A 20379-nucleotide genomic window follows, 5' to 3' on the forward strand; every position below is an offset into this window, starting at 1 on the left:
CCAACTGGAGCTGTTCCTTGCTTTACTCGCAAAATATCCACAGACACGGCCACTTATCTTCCATGTTCGTCAAATATCCTTTTGAAAGTAGAAACAAAAGCTTGGTAATTAGACATTAAGGCAACATTTCTCTCCCATAAAGGAGAGGCCCACTCAAGAGCGGCACCAGATAATAATGACATCTTATAAGCCACTTTAACACGAGAGGTGGTAAAACTTTGAGGTAACAATTCAAAATGAATCTCAAATTGGTTGAGAAATTCTCTACATGTTTTTGGATTACCATCATAAGAGGTAGGAGTCGGTAAACGTAAATGATAAGCAGAAACCTCTAATGTACTTGCAACAGGAATCTTAAGTTTATCAAGACATGTGGAAAGATCCTGTAGACATTGCAAAACTTGAACTTGAGTGTTTTCCTGTACTTCCAAACGAGCGGTCAAACCCTGAAGCACCTGTACCCCAGTAGCCTGTTCCAGATCCGTATAAATTTTTAGGTCTGTGCAAACTGTCACGGCTGCCGACACTTGAGACTCCTGGGAGGAGGAAGGCCTACTAGGCACAATAAACTGGGGTGGCTTTAGGTATGACCTTTTCATGAAATCTCGGTAGTACGAAATGAAAGTAAATAGAATTTATTCACAGGAGAAATATAATAGCAATTTCTCACATAAAGTCTCAACAACACTGAAGTTCACATAAGCAATAATGATTATAGGAGAAAACCCCCCATATATATATAGTATTAAACACAGAAAAGTTAATATGGTAGGGAACCCCGAGTCCAGTATGAGGCTAACACCTCAGGATGGTATAGAGGAGCTTCACCTGGGTGGAACCCTGTAGTGATGGAGATCCGGAGCAGAGTGATCCCTGTGATGCAGTAAAAGATGGAGCAGGGTTGAGCCCTGTGATGCTGTGAGGTTGAAGCAGGGTTGAGCCCTGTGATGCGGCGAGGTCGGAGCATGGTTGAGCCCTGTGATGCAGTGAGGTCGGAGCAGGGTTGAGCCCTGTGATGCAATGAGATTGGAGCAGGGTTGAGCCCTGTGAAGCGGTGTGGTTCCGGAGCAGGGTTGAGCCCTGTGGTGTAACTAGATTCCAGAGCGGGGTTGAGCCCCACGATGCAATGAAGGTTGAAGCAGGGTTGAGCCCTGTGGAGCGGTGTGGTTCCGGAACAGGGTTGAGCCCTGCAATGTGACTAGAATCTGGAACGGGGTTGAGCCCTGCCATGCGGTGATGATAACTGTAACACTGCAGTTGACCACTGTAACGAAGATGGATTCGATGTCCACAGGAGTGAGAGTCAACAGGAACAGTAAATAGAGCAACAAAAGGTGAAACCACAGCAGTGGAGAAGAAAGCAATACTTAGGCAATGGCTATGCTGAGCTCTGTAGTGCGGCTGGTAACTGGCATCAGAAGTTTAGCTGAAACATGAGCGGAGATATAGCAAAGTCCACAGCAACCCACAGGCACAGCAGGGATCTGGCAGGAGTCCAAGAAAGACCTGAAAGTAATGTTGCACAGACACTGAGACACAGGGCCTGATTCAGAGCCGGATGCTGTTTGCTCTCACTCGTTCAGAAAAAGGGCCCGGCTATTTAAATTGAGCGCTTGCTCTTTGCGGTCTGTTGATGCCTCTATGTCTGAGTGAGCGAACTAAACATGCGCTCGCTATTTTGTAAAGACGCCCCCTGGCCGCTCGCATCATGTCATCTCTGCTATTTATTAGATTAATCGAGTACATCGAAAGGCATCTGAACTGCTCGCAGTGCTTGTGGTTGGATCTTCCTACCGCAATCATGCGAACAGTTCAGGCTAAGAAACAACCAAGTGACGTGGCCGATGACGCTGCTTTGTTAATTATGCACACCCTTAAAACGCCCGTTTTGACTGTTTGGCACGCTTGCGTTCGGATCAACACTCCCCGTTTTCAAGCACCTTCCCCTGTTACCACCCACAAACGCCTCATCCTGTCACTCAAATTAGCAGGCACTCGCAATTTTGCGAGCACACGTTTTCCGACCGCACTGACTGGTTGGCGGATGCGCATTACGACCCATACGCATGCGCAGATGTGTGAACATTGCTCAGAGCGAACGAGCGGCCGCTTTCGAGCGGCTCTGAATCAGGCCCACAGTTAGTAACAGGCTTTATTCTAGAGGTCTGTGATTCATAGGAAGTTCAGAACATGTGACCCAAATGGAATCAGGTTTGAAATAATGAGCAATCTAGGAATCCCACAACCTGACAACACCTTGGAAACAGATGATCACTTTAACTCTCTATTCCCTGTATGTGAAGAACGCCAGCAAACAGGATAGCTCCTCCAACGACCACAAAGGAACTTTGGAAAAAGTAATCTATCTTTATGTACTGAAATAGTCGCAGTCCTGACACACTCGCCCAGGCATGCCAACACCAAAACTTAGTACATGGCTACCTACATTCAATCAAACAATTACACTCCCCAACCTAAATTAATATTCTTCCTGGTACATTAACAATAACACATGTACGCTACTACCCCACAGCCACTTTGCTCTTAGCTATGGTAAAATAATACTCAATAAAGTTATAAAAACACATAGATTATACACTCACAAGATTTCATGCTTTTTGAGGTTATTAATCTAGTGTTTTTTTCCTATAATTTTCTAGACCAGGACAGAAGAGAACTGATCATCCAAAGAACAAGGAGCAGCACATGGAACACCAGGAAAGTAGAAGGTTACCCATTCTGCAAGAGTCACCGAACAGAAAAAAAAAAAGCCTTATGGAAGGAATTTGCCTCCCAGGCTACAGCAAGCTCTGGAGAATGGGAGTTAAAAAGATGTTGACATCTGCAAGAAGAGGCACAACGACTGCCAAAGATGTATCAAGAAGAAGATGGCGAAGTAGCGTCAACATGAGCAAGGAACCGGTGGAGGGACAGAAATGGATGTCCTTTGGCTCCATTGGGAGGAAAAGATGCGGGACCAGATGAATCCCATCATGGTCGCAGGTGTCCCGGGGTGTTTGGTCAACCATGATCCATCTACCCATTGTTATATTATTTATATGTATACTTAGAAATTGTATGTATTATTATTAGATGATCAACCAAGAACAGCGGCTGGAGGAAGACTGACAGAAACCCAACACTCCAGGGATGAAGTCCTGATGAAGTCCTTGCTAATGTATATGGACGAAATGCGTTGAGGTATATATATATTCTGACAGATTATATCCTTTGATGACAACACTGCGATACCATTGATGGACAGATAAGCTTTTTATTACTTATTCAAATGTCCATATAAGAGGGTACCTATCTCCGGAATCTATTGGCAGTTGTTTCCTGACCATATGAGGGAGACCTGGACATCAGATAAGCTTTATTGAAAGTTTTTGTTTGGTACGCACATTACTTATTTTGAGCACTATTTGCTGTTATTTAAATACTACACTATTAGGTGCACGTTTTCTTCTTATTTTTCAGCACCCTTGTTTACCCGTGGCCATATGGATCATTAGAAGATTGCAGCCACCTGTTATCATCAGGAGTGTTTTTTTTGCAATTCACATATATCACAAAGAATTAATTGGTGACATTGTTTGTCACAAGACTATTTACAGAAGGGATTCAAAAAAACAAAAACAAAAAAATTTGTGCGCCAGTATTTCTATATCTTTATATATATATATATATATATATATATATTTTATTTATTTTTTTCACCACCCCTTTGGTCCTGAAAAGAAACTGAAAACGGTATCGCCATTTATTAACTGAATCCCAAACATGTGATATCACATTCATTACCTATGGAGAGCACAAAACCAACTAAATCAAAAACTCGCAAAAAGTTTTCTCGTGAAAATTCGCAATTGGATTTGGCGCTATGTTTTTGGGTGTTTCCAATGCAAAGTTAACGCCAGAAAACACCCAATACTGCCTTTTTGTGGCTACTTGAATTCCCCCCAAAATGTAATTTGTCAACTGTTGGTGTGTAAATTCTTTTTGATCTTCTCCATTAATCTCATTAAGAAGAGCAAGTTTGGTTCCTAACCTAAGGTACTTTATGATATTCTATATATTTTTCTACTGAGAAAATTTTGAAATATATGTAATGTGCTTTGGATTGAATAATTTTATAAAGAAAATGTAGGGTTAAATCCTCCATTAATATCGCTCTCTATTATTAGGATGTTATTTTATGTGGTCATGTGATGTTTGATTATGTCGAGTATTCCATTGCAATATTAGATATAGAGGTAGCCATTTAGATTATGATAACATGATTAGCCTTTCCAACTATAATAATGAAGTCCTCTTGATATATAGACACCGCAATACGAACACATGATGTGTGTTTACATCATGTGTTCCGCTTTGACATTATCCATCTAGAGGAGCAGCAGGAGATGAATGCGGTCACGTGACTTGTCTCACTAGCCAAGTGCTGTTAGCAGTTCCATGAGTCACAGGTCAGGTGGCCATTGTGCGGTCATGTGATCCGGACCAGGAACTCATCGGTGCAGGTATTTATATATTTTTATATATTTGTAGCATTTATTAAATGGGTTCTAACTTAATCTAAATGGAGCTTTATATGAGAGTTATAATATACTGTATGACTGTTGAATATGAACTTATATTGATGATTTTAAATATGTTGATTTGATATTGGTTAATTGATTTTTACACCTGTTACTAATTTACTCAGTGTGGCCAATATATAAGCAGGCCATGTTTTTGGAAGTAGATACATGTTCCTGAGGAAGGTGTGGGACCTTTCCACATGGAGACACTTTGAGCTTTAAACTGTATCACTGGGATTGTCTGCACCATTGTTTCCTGTTATGTGATTCGAGTTTCCTGCTTCTATTACCGCTGACGCCTTGCTAGTTGAGGTCTGTACAGATCTTCCTTGGACTATTTTGTTAAATATCTTCTCCACTCCACTTCTCCACTGGATATTAAACCGGAAACTCTATACAATTTATACTCCTAAAACCAGCTATTGGTGTAATTTGATTAAGGACTCGTGGTCTACAAATATAAACAGACTGGTTTGAGTATCCACATTGATTTTTTATTTACTTCCCAGGTCTTAGACTTATGATATATGGTTATATGCACCTTATTTGTAATTATAGGATTTTGTCTTGTAACATTGATGTTTTAATGTGTAATAAATGTGTTTTATACCAAGCAGCAAATTTAAATTGATTTATTGAAGAGAGTAAACACCCACTAGCGCTGTTTTTTCTTTCCTTTGCCTATATTTGTACTGAGGAGCTTAACACCCTTCTCAAAACAGTTGCTATCTTGATGATGCACCAGATTGTTCTCTATTATTTACTTTTGTATCACCCTATTAGAACGCTGCAGACACCTATGTATACTTTTATAATTGTTAAGTTAATGCCCCAAGGAAGGAATTGTCTCCCCCTTTGTTGTTCTTTTTCTGTTTGGGACAAGTTGAGCTCTTAGTACAGTTGGTACATCCATGTGGAATTAGCAGAGAGATAATTTTCCTTAAGAAATAGTACAAATGAGGAAAGGTCAGGGAAGAAGAGGTAAATGTTGGTGTCATCAACACGGAGATTGTCCTGGTGGCCAAAAGAGCAAAATAGTTCCTGATAGTAGAGTAAACAAAATAAAGATTTTTCCACTTCTTTTGTAACTACCTATAATAAAGACTATAGAGAGTTGGAAACTGTTTTAAATAAATATTGGCACATTTTAAAATCCGATCCCATCTTGAAAAATGAATTACCAGATAAGCCAGTAGTGATATATAAAAAAGCACCTAATTTGAGAAGTGTTTTCATGAAGAGTGCTATGTCACCACCAAGAAGAATAGGCACAAGAATAACCTCTAAAGGTTTTTTCCGATGTGGCGTATGTATGGGATGCAGGAGCATCAGTAGTAATGAAGGAAGTAAAATTACAAGTTTTATGTCATGTGTCACTAAGAAAACCTACAAAATAAATCATTTTTTAACCTCTAATAGCAGCAACATTGTATATTTAATACAGTGTAGCTGTAACAAACAATATGTTGGTAGATCCAGTCGTCCTTTTAAAATCCGAATGTCAGAACATTTGAGAAATGTCCGCAAAGGGCTAGAGACCCATCATATGGCATCACATTTTAAAGACATACATAATTGTTCAACTGATAATATAATAAGTTTTAAAGTAATTGAAAGTGTGGCAAAAAGGTTAAGACAAGGTGATCAAAAAGCCTTCTTAGCTAAAGCTGAGATGAAGTGGATCCATGAACTAAGAACTTTAAAACCTAGAGGTCTCAAAGGAGATTTTGAGACCAAATGGTTCATGTAACTTCAAAAATGATATGTCAAAAAATTCGGATTTTCTGTCATCTTAGGAGAAAATAATTACAATATGTGTTCCAATAATAGGGTGATACATATATAGGCTAATAACGCTGCCATGTTTACATATAGTATCAATCACTCATCATAAAGATGAAATATATGAGTAGATTGCAGAGGTTTTTTGTTTCATATGTACAAGTTATGATGGTTTGCCTAATATGTATACAGATTGTCACAATTGTGGTTAGTAATTAAATAGATGGTTTGGAATGTTTTATATAGTTAGTCAATTTTAAAAATGTTGTGCCATTTATTGTGCATAATAGAAGATGCTTTTTTAAAGAACACATATTCCTGGAATGTGTATTTGTTATACAAGTCATGGGGAACATGTATACCAGATTTGCAGGGAACATAAAAGGAAGGGGTAGGTTCCAAGTCAGCTATGCCTTGACAAAGAACCGTGGAGGATGGAAACATGTTGGCAGCTGACTTGAAACAACGTTTACATCATCATCTAGAAGGATTACATCTTGAGATACAAGACTAGAGGGGGAAAACCGCCAGATGGCAGCTGCCGGTTAATAGCCAGAACGAGTGGGACCCGTGCTTTACTTGTTGCACACATATCACCAGCTGCGGGTGAGAGCCGCAAACAGCAGCTGTGAGTGAGCAGTCATGAGCACACAGGAGAGAGTGTTTGGAAAGTGGGCAGATTACAGGTGAGAGCTGAGCCCAACATTATATCTATCCTCCAGGAGAAATACCATCCTGAGATTTCTCAGTTGTTATAGGATTCCTTCTGTATAAACACTCGCCTGTGTCAGCATATAGTGCCAGAATTGCTTGGGTCCCTGCAGGTCCGGTAAGCCCATCTATTTTTGTATGTACAGACTGTATATCGTGGGAACATACAGAAGTTTCTTTTTTAAGGAGATTGAATTGTTTATTATTTTTTCTTTTTTCTTTTATCTTGGAAGTTTGTTTCAATTAAAGATATTTTTTTATGGCTACAGCAGCATCTCTGCAGACTTTCTTTTTTTTTATGACTTCATTATCTACAGAAATCTTCTGGTTTATATATATATATTGTTTTTGGAAGATCAAAACAACCTCTCTTTTCCGATTTTATCGATAAAATTGTTGAATTCAGCATAGGAGAACTTTTGCTTTATTGAAGGAATTTGATTTATATTGTACATTATATATGCAATATGACACTCAAATTGCTATTAACATTTTTGTTCTAATCGAAGCACCTAGCTGACAGGTGCAGGTGTCAGGTGCAGCAGCAGTGAGGAGCGCTCTGATTGAAACCTGATTATACCAATAAAAAATATCAATCTTTGTAGTAATGCTGAGGGGGAAAAATTTTATTTTTCGAAGGGCGTGGCAACACCACATTGATTAGAGGCCCCCAAAGTACTCTGGCAATGCTCAGTTTTCGGCATCCAGCAAAAGGGTTGCGACTGGAAGCTTTCTATTATTATAATATATATTAAGTCTACAGTTCTACAGTTTGCCAAGGAAATATGGGTCAAAATGGAAGTGAAGCTGAATGTATAGACCTGTAAATGACTCCTTTATCTATCCCCCATCGTTTAGTTATGGAATTACTTACATGGTACAATGACAAATGCTAAATCTCTAATCTAAGTTTGAACTAAAAGGGTATATTTGGAGGGGTCATGAACAGTGGAAATGATGGATAATGTCTCCCTTTAGACATGTGAACCTTGTACGACCGAACATGAAGTCCAACATGTCTAAATTACAAATAGTTGTGTGTTCTGCATGTAAACCATTAGTCATATTAGGAAATCACTTTTAATTAGTTATGCTTATATCTGTTACCATATGTGGAATGGAACCTGCCTATTTAAGACTGAAAATGACCTGTGCAAACTGTCTCACTTTGTTCTGAATTTAAGAGCAAAGGACAGCCATACATATATGTATTAAAATAAATTGTTATGCTGTTTTCATCTGATTTGAGTATATGTATTTAATCATTAAGCTTATTGTTACATCAAGTTCTCTTCCAATTGTCCTGTGCTCGGTGGCCAGTAGTAAACCCTATTGATTATAATGGTATTTTATTATTCTTTTTTGCTTGATATTTAAGGTCATTCTGATTTGTTTCTAAATTATTTTGTGCTTGCCCTATATACTCTAAATGCAAAGCTACAATATTATTGCTTGCTCCTTTCACTTTCCTTATTAAATCAACCGAATCTAGTACTATGAAGGCGACATATTTTACTAATATTTTAGGTTTATCAGTTTTTAATTGACATTCATTTTCAATGATCATATATGAATGCATGTCTTGATGACAAAACCAACCCTGGACCATTTGTAAGTATTTATTCTCCTTGCACTCTTAAAAAGCCCAGAAATAATGGAATCTTACTGTACAAGGTCACACAATAAATATTACTGTTACTCACATTTTCCATACCTATAAAAAGTACATTTATCTACTCTTTTTGTTTTGCACTTTTGTACAGTGTCATTCATAAAACATCTACAAATATAATTCATACTTGCCTACCTCGATGTGTTCTTCTCCGGAGTCAGCCCAGAGAGGAGAAGCAAGTGGTGATGGGGGTAGAACCAGACAATTTACAGCATTAGGCCCCACCCCTTGTGGCAAAATGAGGCAATTTGTGTATATTTAAATAGGGACAGGAACAAATTATGCATTAATCATGTTGTTAGGCCCCGCCTCCTTCCCATGGATCTGCTGATTCAAGGTAAGATTCTCCGCATTTTGCCGACTTCACTAGGTAGCATGATTGACATGCTGCGGCATTTGGGGGTGGAGCGGCGATGTGACAGGCCACTGTTCCCAATAACAAGGGTGTGTTGCTCCAGTTTTCCGGGAGGAACAAGGACAGGTCTGCGTTGGTGGCTGCAAATTGCCTGGCCTTGCAGCTGCCAGGACCCAGCCAGGCTGCAGTAAACTTCAGCTACTGCAGCCTGCCCAAAAGAACAACCATCATGACCATTGGTTGCGATGGTGATCCCAGGCTGCGAATTTGGTCGCAGCACTGAGATTGCAGATGCAGCAAGGAGGGGTCTGTTTCCTACAGACACCTCCTCCTGCATTTGCATTTGAGATGGATGGAATTGCTCAGCTGCTTGTGTGTAGCTCTGCATTTCCGTCCATCTCTGAATCAGGCCCTCAGTTCCATTTAATGTAACATACTGCTTAGCCTTCCAGCTCTCATCTTAACTTGCTGCTACATATTCCTTCCTCCCTGCCTGCCCCATATGTGTCACACCTGTTTGTCTGCCACTCCCCTTTAGAATGTAAGCTCTTACGAGCAGGTTCCTCTACCCTCTTGTGCTTCTCCTTACTCTACTTTCACCTACTTCTTACTCCCCACTAGGGCACCTAACACTTGGTTACTTTGCTTTGTTGCTTATCTTGGTGTTATGGTCGCTAATGTAGCAATGTTTATTATTCATGTTCCTTGTCTTGTATTGTATAGTACTGTAAGTCACTGGTCAACCTATTAGTTTATGTAGTTTGTAAAGCGATGCGGAACACTTCTGGCGCCATATAAATAAATTATAATAATAATTATCCATTATTTATTTACCTGGACATATCAGAAGGGGAATTACTTGGTTGGTGATTAATTAATCTCATCTCATCTGTGAAATAGGCAGTATTGCACTAAAATTCCACTTGGTAAAATGTACCCATTAACTTTCTTTTTGTTCTATTTAAATTTACAAAACACAATTTATTTCAGTCATTTATTTGAAAAGAATTCCTTAAAATACTGTAACATTTCAATATAAATATTGTTTTCAATAAAGTGAACAGTTTTATACTTTCCTTACAAAAACTGATGCATTATTTTAAAATTTTTGTTAGGAAAATTCATTTTCAAAGAAATCAATGGCTACATCCAATATTCACAGAGAACTTGAGAATGATTTGGTGCCAAAAGTCAGAAATCTCCTTGACATTACAAGGAAAGAAATCTCAGCTGAGGCGGTAGGTTCAGCTTTTCAATAACTTACTGTAACAGTGTATCCTGAAATTTGATTTGAGACCTACAGTACCTAAGATGAACATTGTTTTTCAGTTAAGTATATGAAAATCTTAAACCTATAATACAGGTGTGGCCAAACCAGTCCTGAAGGATCCTTAACATCTCATGTTTTGCAGACCACATGTGGATCTGTAGAATGTGTCAGGTAGAAGTTTTAAAATGTGACAGTTAGTAATGACTACACCTGTGCACCAGTAAGGTGGTCTAAAAAAGGGCTGTTTATACAGTTCAACCAGAAGATATACAGTATGTACAGAAGCTAAGGAGGAGTATCTCTTCAACCTATCAGTGGCTATTCCAGTTGGATAGAAAGCCAGTGTCTGAGAACTGTTAAGATGTCACCTGGTACCTGTAGAGTCCTAGGGGTATATTTACTAAAGTGAAAGTTTTTAGAAGTGGAGATGTTGCCCGTAGCAACCAATTCTAGCTATTATCTTCTAGAAAGTGCTAACTAAATGTTAAGTAGAATCTGATTGGTTGCTATGGGCAACATCTGCACTTCTGAAAACTCTCACTTTAGTAAATATACCCCCTAGAGAGCCAAAGCTTACAATCAGCTTGTAAAGCCCTACTGACCTTGGGTTCCATTTCAGATATATACGGCTCTAAAAGAGGGATGGACTCCATAAAAAGGGACTCCTTTTACATATAAAAATAATGTTATCTTCAAAAATTAAATGTAAAATTCTTTGAACTAGTTCAGTAATTGGTTTTTGCCTTCTTTTGCTACAAACAATAAAAAGAGTGTATAAAACTTTTCAAATCAGTAACTGAGCATGTGAGGTAGACTTTCACAGAAACTTTGCTGTATTCAGTGAACAAATTATAAATAATGTTTATATAAACAAAACACAAATAATTAAAAATATAATAACAATCAAAAAAATCTAAAAATAGAACTTAGTCATGTTTTCAAAATGTTTGTTATCAGGTTATGGTTGATTTTAAAATATCCAAAAAAAAAAGTATTGGTTTCCATTTCTGTATCATCCCCTTATTGAGATACATAGACATATAATACTGTATATTTTTTTTAAATCTGCCTGTTCTTAGAATATCTCATATACTTTCTCAAAAGCTCTTGTAACAACTATCAGTAGCTCTTAAACAATCTGTAATTTGCAGCTCAGTAGGGATGTCTTCTTCTAGAGCACTTTAAAGTAGGGGTGTGCACCGGCCACTTTTCGTGTTTTGTGTTTTGGTTTTGGATCTGGATCTTTCTTCGTGTTTTGGATCTGGATTGGTTTTGCCAAAACCACCCTTCGGTGTTTTGGGTTCTGGGTTTTGTGTTTTGGATCTGTATTTTTTTTTAAAAAAGCATAAAAACAGCTAAAATCACAGAATGTGTTGATTTTTCTGCTCCTATGCTATTATTAACCTCAAAAACCTTAATTTCCACTCATTTCCAGTCTATTCTGAACACCTCACAATAGTGTTTTCATATCCAAAAGGTTGCACCGAGGTAGCTGGATGACTATGCTAAGAGATACGAGTGGGCGGCACAAACACGTGGTCCATCTAGGAGTGACACTGCAGTGGCAGACAGGATGGCAGTTTGAAAAACTAGGCCCCAAACAGTACATAATTCAAAGAAAAAAAAGAGGTGCAAGATGGAATTGTCCTTGGGCCCTCCCACCCACCCTTATGTTGTTTAAACAGGACATGCACACTTTAACAAACCAATCATTTCAGTGCCAGGGTCTGCCACACGACTGTGGCTGAAATGATTGGTTCGTTTGGGCCCCCACAAAACAAGCTGGCAATTAATCAGTCCCTGCACAAACTGGCTCTACGGAGGCAAGATGTCGTCCTCATCCTCATCCCCCGATTCCTCACCCTCTTCAGTGTTGTGTGCATCCTCATCCTCACAGAGTATTAACTCGTCCCCGCTGGAATCCACCACCACAGGTCCCTCTGTACGTTCTGGAGGCTGGTCTCCCTGGAAGAGTTGATAATTCATTGTTATGAACATCATCTTCTCCACATTTTGTGGAAGCAACCTCCTACGCCTTTCGCTGACAAGGTTCCCGGCTGCACTAAACACTCTTTCGGAGTACACACTGGAGGGGGGGGCAACTCAGGTAAAATAGAGCCAGTTTGTACAGGGGCCTACAAATTGCCTCTTTTTTCCTGCCAGTACAGGTACGGACTGTCTGACATGCCTACTTGGATGCTGTCACCGATGTAATCCTCCACCATTCTGTCAATGGTGACAGTATCATATGCAGTGACAGTAGACATGTCAGAAATTGTTGCCAGGTCCTTCAGTCCGGACCAGATGTCCAAACTTGGTCCTGCCTGCCCTGCATCACCGCCAGCGGGTTGCTTAGGATACCTAAGTTTTTTCCTGGCAGCCCCAGTTGCGGGAAAAAATGAAGAAGGAGCTGCTGACGTGTCACGTTCCGCTTCAGCTGACAGTGTTTTCACCAGCAGGTCTTTGCACCTCTGCAGGCTTGTGTCGGCCGGAAAGAGAGACACCACATAGGCTTTAAACCTAGGATCGAGCACGGTGGCCAAAATGTAGTGGTCTGATTTCAACAGATTGACCACCCTGGAATCCTGGCAAAGCGAAAGAAGGGCTTCATCCACAAGTCCCACATGCCGAGCGGAATCGCTCTGTCTTAGCTCCTCCTTCACTTTCTCCAGCTGCTTCTGCAAAAGCCTGATGAGGGGAATGACCTGACTCAAGCTGGCAGTGTCTGAACTGACTTCACTTGTGGCAAGTTCGAAGGGCTGGAGAACCTTGCACAATACGGAAATCATTCTCCACTTTGCTTGAGTCAGGTGCATACCCCCTCCTTTGCCTATGTCATAGGTGGATGTATAGGCTTGAATGGCCTTTTGCTGCTCCTCCATCCTCTGAAGCATATAGAGGGTTGAGTTCCACCGCGTCACAACCTCTTGCTTCAGGTGATGGCGGGGCAGGTTCAAGAGTGTTTGCTGGTGCTCCAGTCTTCGGCACGCAGTCGCTGAATGGCGAAAGTGGCCAGAAATTTTTCGGGCCACCCAAAGCGTCTCCTGCACGTCCCTGTCGCTTTTCAGAAAATTCTGCACCACCAAGTTTATTGTGTGAGCAAAACATGGGATGTGCTGGAATTTGCCCAGATGTAATGCCCGCACAATATTGGTGGCGTTGTCAGATATCACAAATCCCCAGGAGAGTCTAAGTGGGGTAAGCCACTGGGCGATGATTTCCCTCAGTTTCTCTAAGAGGTTGTCGGCTGTGTGCCTCTTACTGAAACCGGTGATACACAGCGTAGCCTGCCTTGGAACGAGCTGGCGTTTCTGAGATGCTGCGACTGGTGACGCTGCTGCTGTTGCTGCGTAAGGTGATACATCTACCCAGTGGGCTGTCACAGTCATATAGTCCTTAGTCTTACCTGTTCCACTTGTCCACATGTCCGTGTTTAAGTGGACATTGGGTACAATGGCATTTTTCAGGACACTGAGGACACTTTTTCTGACGTTTCTGTACAGTCTCGGTATCGCCTGCCTAGTGAAGTGGAATCTAGACGGGATTTGGAACCAGGGACACACTACCTCTATCAATTGTCTAAATCCCACTGCACTAATGGCAGATACCGGACGCACGTCTAACACCAACATAGCAGTCAAGGCCTCAGTTATCCGTTTTGCTTCAGGATGACTGCTGTCGTACTTAAAGGACTGTTGGAGGGTCAATTGTTTAGTAAAAGTAGTGGTGTTCCTACTTCCTCTCTGGGATGATGAACGACTCCCAGCAGCAGCAACAGCAACAGTGGCAGCAGGAGGCGTAGCAATGCAGGATCCTCCGGAGGAATCCTGGATAGGAGAGTCAGTCATGCCAGTGACATGGCCTGCAGGACTACTTCCGATCCTGACTAAGGAGGAAATTGACGAGGAGGGAGTTGACGGTGTCGTTTGCAGGCGCTTGGATACAACAGGGCAACGGGATTTAGGCGTCCCTGGACTGCTTACGGTCTTAGCCAAAGTTTCTGAACTTGACAGTAACTTTTTATGAACGTGCTGCAGGTGCCGTATAAGGGAGGATGTTCCTAGGTGATTAACGTCCCTACCCCTACTTATTTCACCTTTACATATGGTGCATATGGCAAGACAGTTGTTGTCCGGATTTGGATAGAAATATTGCCAGACCAAAGAGGTGGAATGTTTGGTCTTCTGCCCAGGCATGACCGCGATGGGCTTTTTCATCCCACGGACAACAACTGTCTCCCCCGGAGCCTGTTTTAAACAAACCACATCACCATCAGAATCCTCCTCGCCAACTTCCTTCTCAGTGCCAGCTACACCAGTATCCTCATCCTGTTGTACGTCAACAGTGACATCTTCAATTTGCATATCAGCAAGTGGACTGTGGGTGCTCCTTTCAGCACTTGCAGGGGGCGTGCAAATGGTGGAAAGAGCCACCTCTTCCCGTCCAGTGCTGGGAAGGTCAGGCATCGCAACCGCCACCACATTTGGACTCTCCTTGGGGATTTGTGATATCTTCTTAGAACACACAGTTCTTCGCTGTGCTTTTGCCAGCTTAACTCGTTTGATTTTTTTAGCGGGAGGAGGGCTTCCATCGTCATGTGAAGCTGAACCCCTAGTCATGAACATAGGGAAAGACCTTAGCCGTTCCTTGCCACTCTGTGTCGTAAATGGCATATTGGCAAGTTTACGTTTCTCTTCAGATGATTTAAATGTTTTTTTCAAGGTCATTTTCCTGAACTTTGTCATTTGGGATTGTATGTGCCCTCTACTATGACATTGGGCATCGGCCTTGGCAGACGACGTTGATGGCATGTTATCATCTATGTCATGACTAGTGGCAGCAGCTTCAGCACTAGGAGGAAGTGGTTCTTGATCTTTCCCTATTTTATTTTTATCGGAGAAAGTTTGGTCCTCCATTTATGTTATATTGATATATACGTGCGGCTAAGGCGCACACAAACACAGAAAATAATTTAAAATTTTTGTTGGAGACTAGTGCACTTTGTGGGTTACACCACCCTTTAAGAATTGAGCCAGCCAGCCCTTTACTTATGGGACACAGGCGCACGCTTGGCGCTGCTCCTTCGTTGATGCACGTGCAGCCACAGTGCACACAATTCACAAACACAGAATTTTTATTTTTATTTTGTTTGGAGTGCCCTTTGGGGGTTACAGCACCCTTTAGCGGTCAATCCAGCCGGCCCTTTATTTATGGGACACAGGCGCACGCTTGGCACTACTTTGTTGATGCACGTGCGGCTACTGCGCACACAATTCACAAACACAGAAAATATTTTTTTATTTTGTTTGGAGTGTACTTTGGGGGTTACAGCACCCTTTAACGGACAAGCCAGCCGGCCCTTTACCTATGACACAGGCGGACGCTTGGCACTAATTTGTTGATGCATGTGCGGCTACTGCGCACACAATTCACAAACACAGAAAATATATTTTTTTTTGTTTGGAGTGCCCTTTGGGGGTTACAGCACCCTTTAACGGACAAGCCAGCCGGCCTTTTTCTTATGGGACACAGGCGCACGCTTGGCGCTGCTCCTTCGTTGATGCACGTGCAGCCACAGTGCACACAATTCACAAACACAGAAATTTTTTTTTTATTTTGTTTGGAGTGCCCTTTGGGGGTTACAGCACCCTTTAGCGGTCAATCTAGCCGGCCCTTTTTTTATGGGACACAGGCGCACGCTTGGCACTACTTTGTTGATGCATGTGCGGCTACTGCGCACTAAATTCACAAACACAAAAAAATATATTTTTTTATTTTGTTTGGCGTGCCCTTTGGGGGTTACAGCACCCTTTAGCGGTCAATCCAGCCAGCCCTTTATTTATGGGACACAGGCGCACGCTTGGCACTACTTTGTTGATGCACGTGCGGCTACTGCGCACACAATTCACAAACATAGAAAATATTTTTTTATTTTGTTTGGAGTGTACTTTGGGGGTTACAGCACCCTTTAGTGGTCAAGCCAGCCGGCCCTTTACTTATGACACAGGCGCACGCTTGGCACTACTTTGTTGATGCACATGCAGCTACTGCGCACACAAGTCACAAACACAAAAAAATATATTTTTTTATTTTGTTTGGAGTGCCCTTTGGGGGTTACAGCACCCTTTAACGGACAAGCCAGCCGGCCCTTTACTTATGACACAGGCGCACGCTTGGCGCTGCTCCTTCGTTGATGCACGTGCAGCCACAGTGCACACAATTCACAAACACAGAAAAAATATTTTTTTTTTTTAGCACTTGGGGGGAGCACCCCTGACGGACAGAGCACCCCCTGGACAACACTACAGCACCCCTTTAGGACTGGGACACTGCACAGTACTTTGGAGTGGACACAGCCCCTATGGACAACTGACTGCACAACACAGTCCAGCCAGCCCCTATGGACTTTGAAGTAGTGGACACAGCCCCTATGGACAACAGCAGCACAGCACAACACTACACTGCACTACACTACAACACTACACTACACATCCCAGCCAGCCCTAAATCCCACCCTCCCTCTTCACTGTCCACAGCCGAGTGAGAAAATGGCGCCGACGCGGGTATCTTATATAGGATCCAAAACCCGCGAGACCCGGAAGGCGGGATGATGACGTTTTGCCTCGATTTCAGATCCGAGTCAGGCAGGAAAAGTCGAGCCTGACTCGGATCGGCCTCAGATCGGGGTGGCTCGGATTTCAGAAATCCGAACCCGCTCACCCCTACTTTAAAGGTGCATACACACTTGCCAATATTTTGGACGATGGAACTATAACAATATAGTTATCGTTCAGTCATCCAAAATGTCGTTTAGTTTGTGTGCAAAAACGATCAATGATAACGACCAGCGATGCGCGCTCCCGCTGGTCGTTGGTCTTTGTCGTTCATCTCCCGAACATGCAGGCCAACCTGACGATATTGTTCGGGAATGAGGGAGGGAGCTCGGCACTAAATTATAATGTTCATGACATTAACGACATTGAGCACACCTCTGCCGGGGACACACTAGACGATGTCGCTCATGGAGTGAATCATCTAGTGTGTATGCTCCTTTACTCACTCACAGCCTCCACAGATTTGACCTGCGGCTCCCATTGCTGACACACTGGGGAAAATTCAATTGCTTTATCATGGTGTTTTTACCCGTGATAAACATGTGTTTAGGTGTGATAAAATTTAGTCGATCTTCAATTGAACATTTTTTGGTCGTGATAATTGTGATTTATCACGCCTAAATTTCAGCCTATCTGTAACATGGCCAGGGCTATTCAATTGTTGGATATTAGGCATGATAAAAAATATTGGTCAACCTATTTTTTACTTTATCACCTCTCATTTTTTAATAAAAAGTATTTAAATATTTGAATTTTATTTATATCAGCATTATATGTATGGTGCACCTGTGCGCTGGGAGGGGGCATCCTGACCTGGCCTTCCAGGCTTAATGCACATAGGTCTGTCAGCGGTATATGGATATATATGTGTATATATATATATATATATATATATATATACATATACTGCTGACAGACCTATGTGCATTAACCCTGGAAGGCCAGGTCAGGATTCCCCCACCCAGCGCACAGGTGCACCATGCATACTATAGGGGGCCCATGTCCACCCAACACCGCTGCAGCACACACAAGCCTGCCTGCCCTCCTACCTGTGCCGAAGCCTGGAGCAATCGTCTCCTCCGGGACCTTCTGCAACACGGGCTGCTCAGTGTTTACCAGTAGCAGCTCACCACGTTCCCACCCCTCCTGCTTCACCGCTCTCTTCACTGGATGGCCTGACACCTGGGCCAATAAGGAAGCTCTGCTGGTGGGTGGGCGTGGAGGATTGCTGGGCGCTCACATGGCTCTTGTCGGGAAGCGCACATCGCCGCCCACTCATTCTACACGGCCACACCAAAAACAATTGAATCCGGACCTGACAAGCCAGATGATTAGACACAATGGCGGCGAAGAATACAGGGCGCAGAAATAAGACGCCCTGACACAAACATTTGCATTCCCCCCACTGTCTCTGGCTCTCTATCTTAAGGTGCGTACACACTTGCCGATATTTTGGACGACTGAACGATAACAATATCATTATTGTTCAGTCGTTCACTATGTCGGCCAGTTTGTGCGCAAAAATAATCAACGATAATGGTCAATGATCAACGATGTGCGCTCCCGCAGGTCATTGGTCTTTGTCGTTCATCGCCCAAACATGCAGGCCAACCTGACGATATTGTCAGGTTGTTGCATGCACGGGGACGAGGGAGGGTGCCTGGCACTGAACGATATCGTTCATGATATTGTTCAGTGTGTGTGCTCAGTGTCGTTAATGTCACTGAGCACACCCCTGCCGGCGACACACTTAACGATGACGCGCATGGAGTGAATTGTCTAGTGTGTATACCCAGGGCCGGATTAAGGCTTGTGGGGGCCCTGGGGCAACTAAGTTGTGGGGGCCCCATCGATAAAATTGCTACGGCCCCACACAATGACTACTATGCCCCTTGTTTCCGGACTCTCCACTGACAGGCAAAGATCGCAGTATACTACTTCATGTCCGCAACACTGCTGGGAACCGACTCCCAGCAGCATAACGTACATGATCTAGTACACTGATAGGAGCAAATGCAGGATTTTGAGTGGGGGGCTTAGAGAGAGGGAGGAAGGCAGGCAGAGAGAGGGAAGGGAGTGAGATATAAGTATATTAAGCTGTCTTCGGGGACATACTGCAGTTGATTACCGCGAGATGTACCTAGAATATTGCAAATGACAGTTCTTCCAATAAGAGCTGTATTTTTGCGATGGCTCCGGACAGAGGAACTTCTGGGTTTAACACCCAGAAGTCCTTCTGGCATCCTTCTGCGCATGCGCAGAAGGCCGCAGGGAGTGATGGAAGGGATCCTATTGGATCCCTCCCAAGGGGGAGCGTCCTGATAAGAAGCCCATAAGCTTCTATGGGGTAACGCCACCTGAATATGGCATTACCTATTGGGACGAAGCATTCCAGTGAGATAGAGATCGAGATAGATAGATAGGTAGATAGAGATAGATGAGATAGATAGATAGAGAGATATGAGATAGATAGATAGACAGATAGATATGAGATAGATAGATAGATATGAGATGGATAGATAGATAGATAGATAGATAGATAGATAGATATGAGAGATAGCTAGAGATATGAGATAGATAGAGATATGAGATAGATAGATGAGAGAGATAGAGAGAAATATAAGATAGATAGATATTAGATAGATAGAGATATGAGATAGATAGATATAGATAAATAGATAGATAGATAGATATGAGATAGATAGATAGATGAGAGATAGATAGATATGAGATAGATAGATAGATAGAAAGATATGAGAGATAGCTAGAGATATGAGATAGATAGATAGATGAGAGAGATAGAGAGATATATAAGATAGATAGATAGATAGATAGATATGAGATAGATAGATAGATAGATAGATATGAGAGATAGCTAAAGATATGAGATAGATAGATAGATAGATAGATAGGTGAGAGAGATAGAGAGAGATATAAGATAGATAGATAGATATTAGATAGATAGATAGATAGATATGAGATGTATAGATAGATAGATAGTTATGAAATGTAAAGATAGATAGATAGATATGAGATAGAGAAATAGATAGATATGAGAAAGATAGATAGATATGAGATAGATAGATATGAGATAGATAGATAGTTAGATATGAGATAGATAGATAGATATGAGATAGATAGATAGATAGATATGAGATAGATAGATAGATAGATAGATAGATAGATAGATAGGAAGCTAGAGAGAGAAGTCATGAGCAAGTGGGAGGGAGGGAGGAATGGACAGTCAGAAGCACATACTGTACATATTTTCCTACCTCCTCTATTTACAGCAACAAGCAGCAGGGTAGGCTTCTAATGGGGGCAGGCACTTCATGGCAATAGGCCCCGTCCCCTTTAAATACACTCGCGAATCGCGGCATTCTGTCGGTGTG

The 20379-nt window shown here is 41.9% G+C and overlaps 1 protein-coding gene across 1 annotated transcript in view; it reads left to right on the top strand.

Moving 5' to 3' along the window:
* The window catches only part of LOC148474932 (capping protein, Arp2/3 and myosin-I linker protein 2-like), a 970125-nt gene that overhangs the window by 518862 nt on the left and 430884 nt on the right, over positions 1–20379 (top strand). Inside the window, exon 25 of the mRNA XM_088457971.1 lies at positions 10219–10341. Within this exon, the coding sequence (XP_088314097.1) occupies positions 10219–10341 (123 nt within the window). The remainder of the gene's footprint in view (positions 1–10218; positions 10342–20379) is intronic.

This window comes from Taudactylus pleione, unplaced genomic scaffold, assembly GCF_031769625.1.
Source record: "Taudactylus pleione unplaced genomic scaffold, aTauple2 ptg000799l, whole genome shotgun sequence".
Taxonomy (NCBI): Eukaryota; Metazoa; Chordata; class Amphibia; order Anura; family Myobatrachidae; genus Taudactylus; species Taudactylus pleione.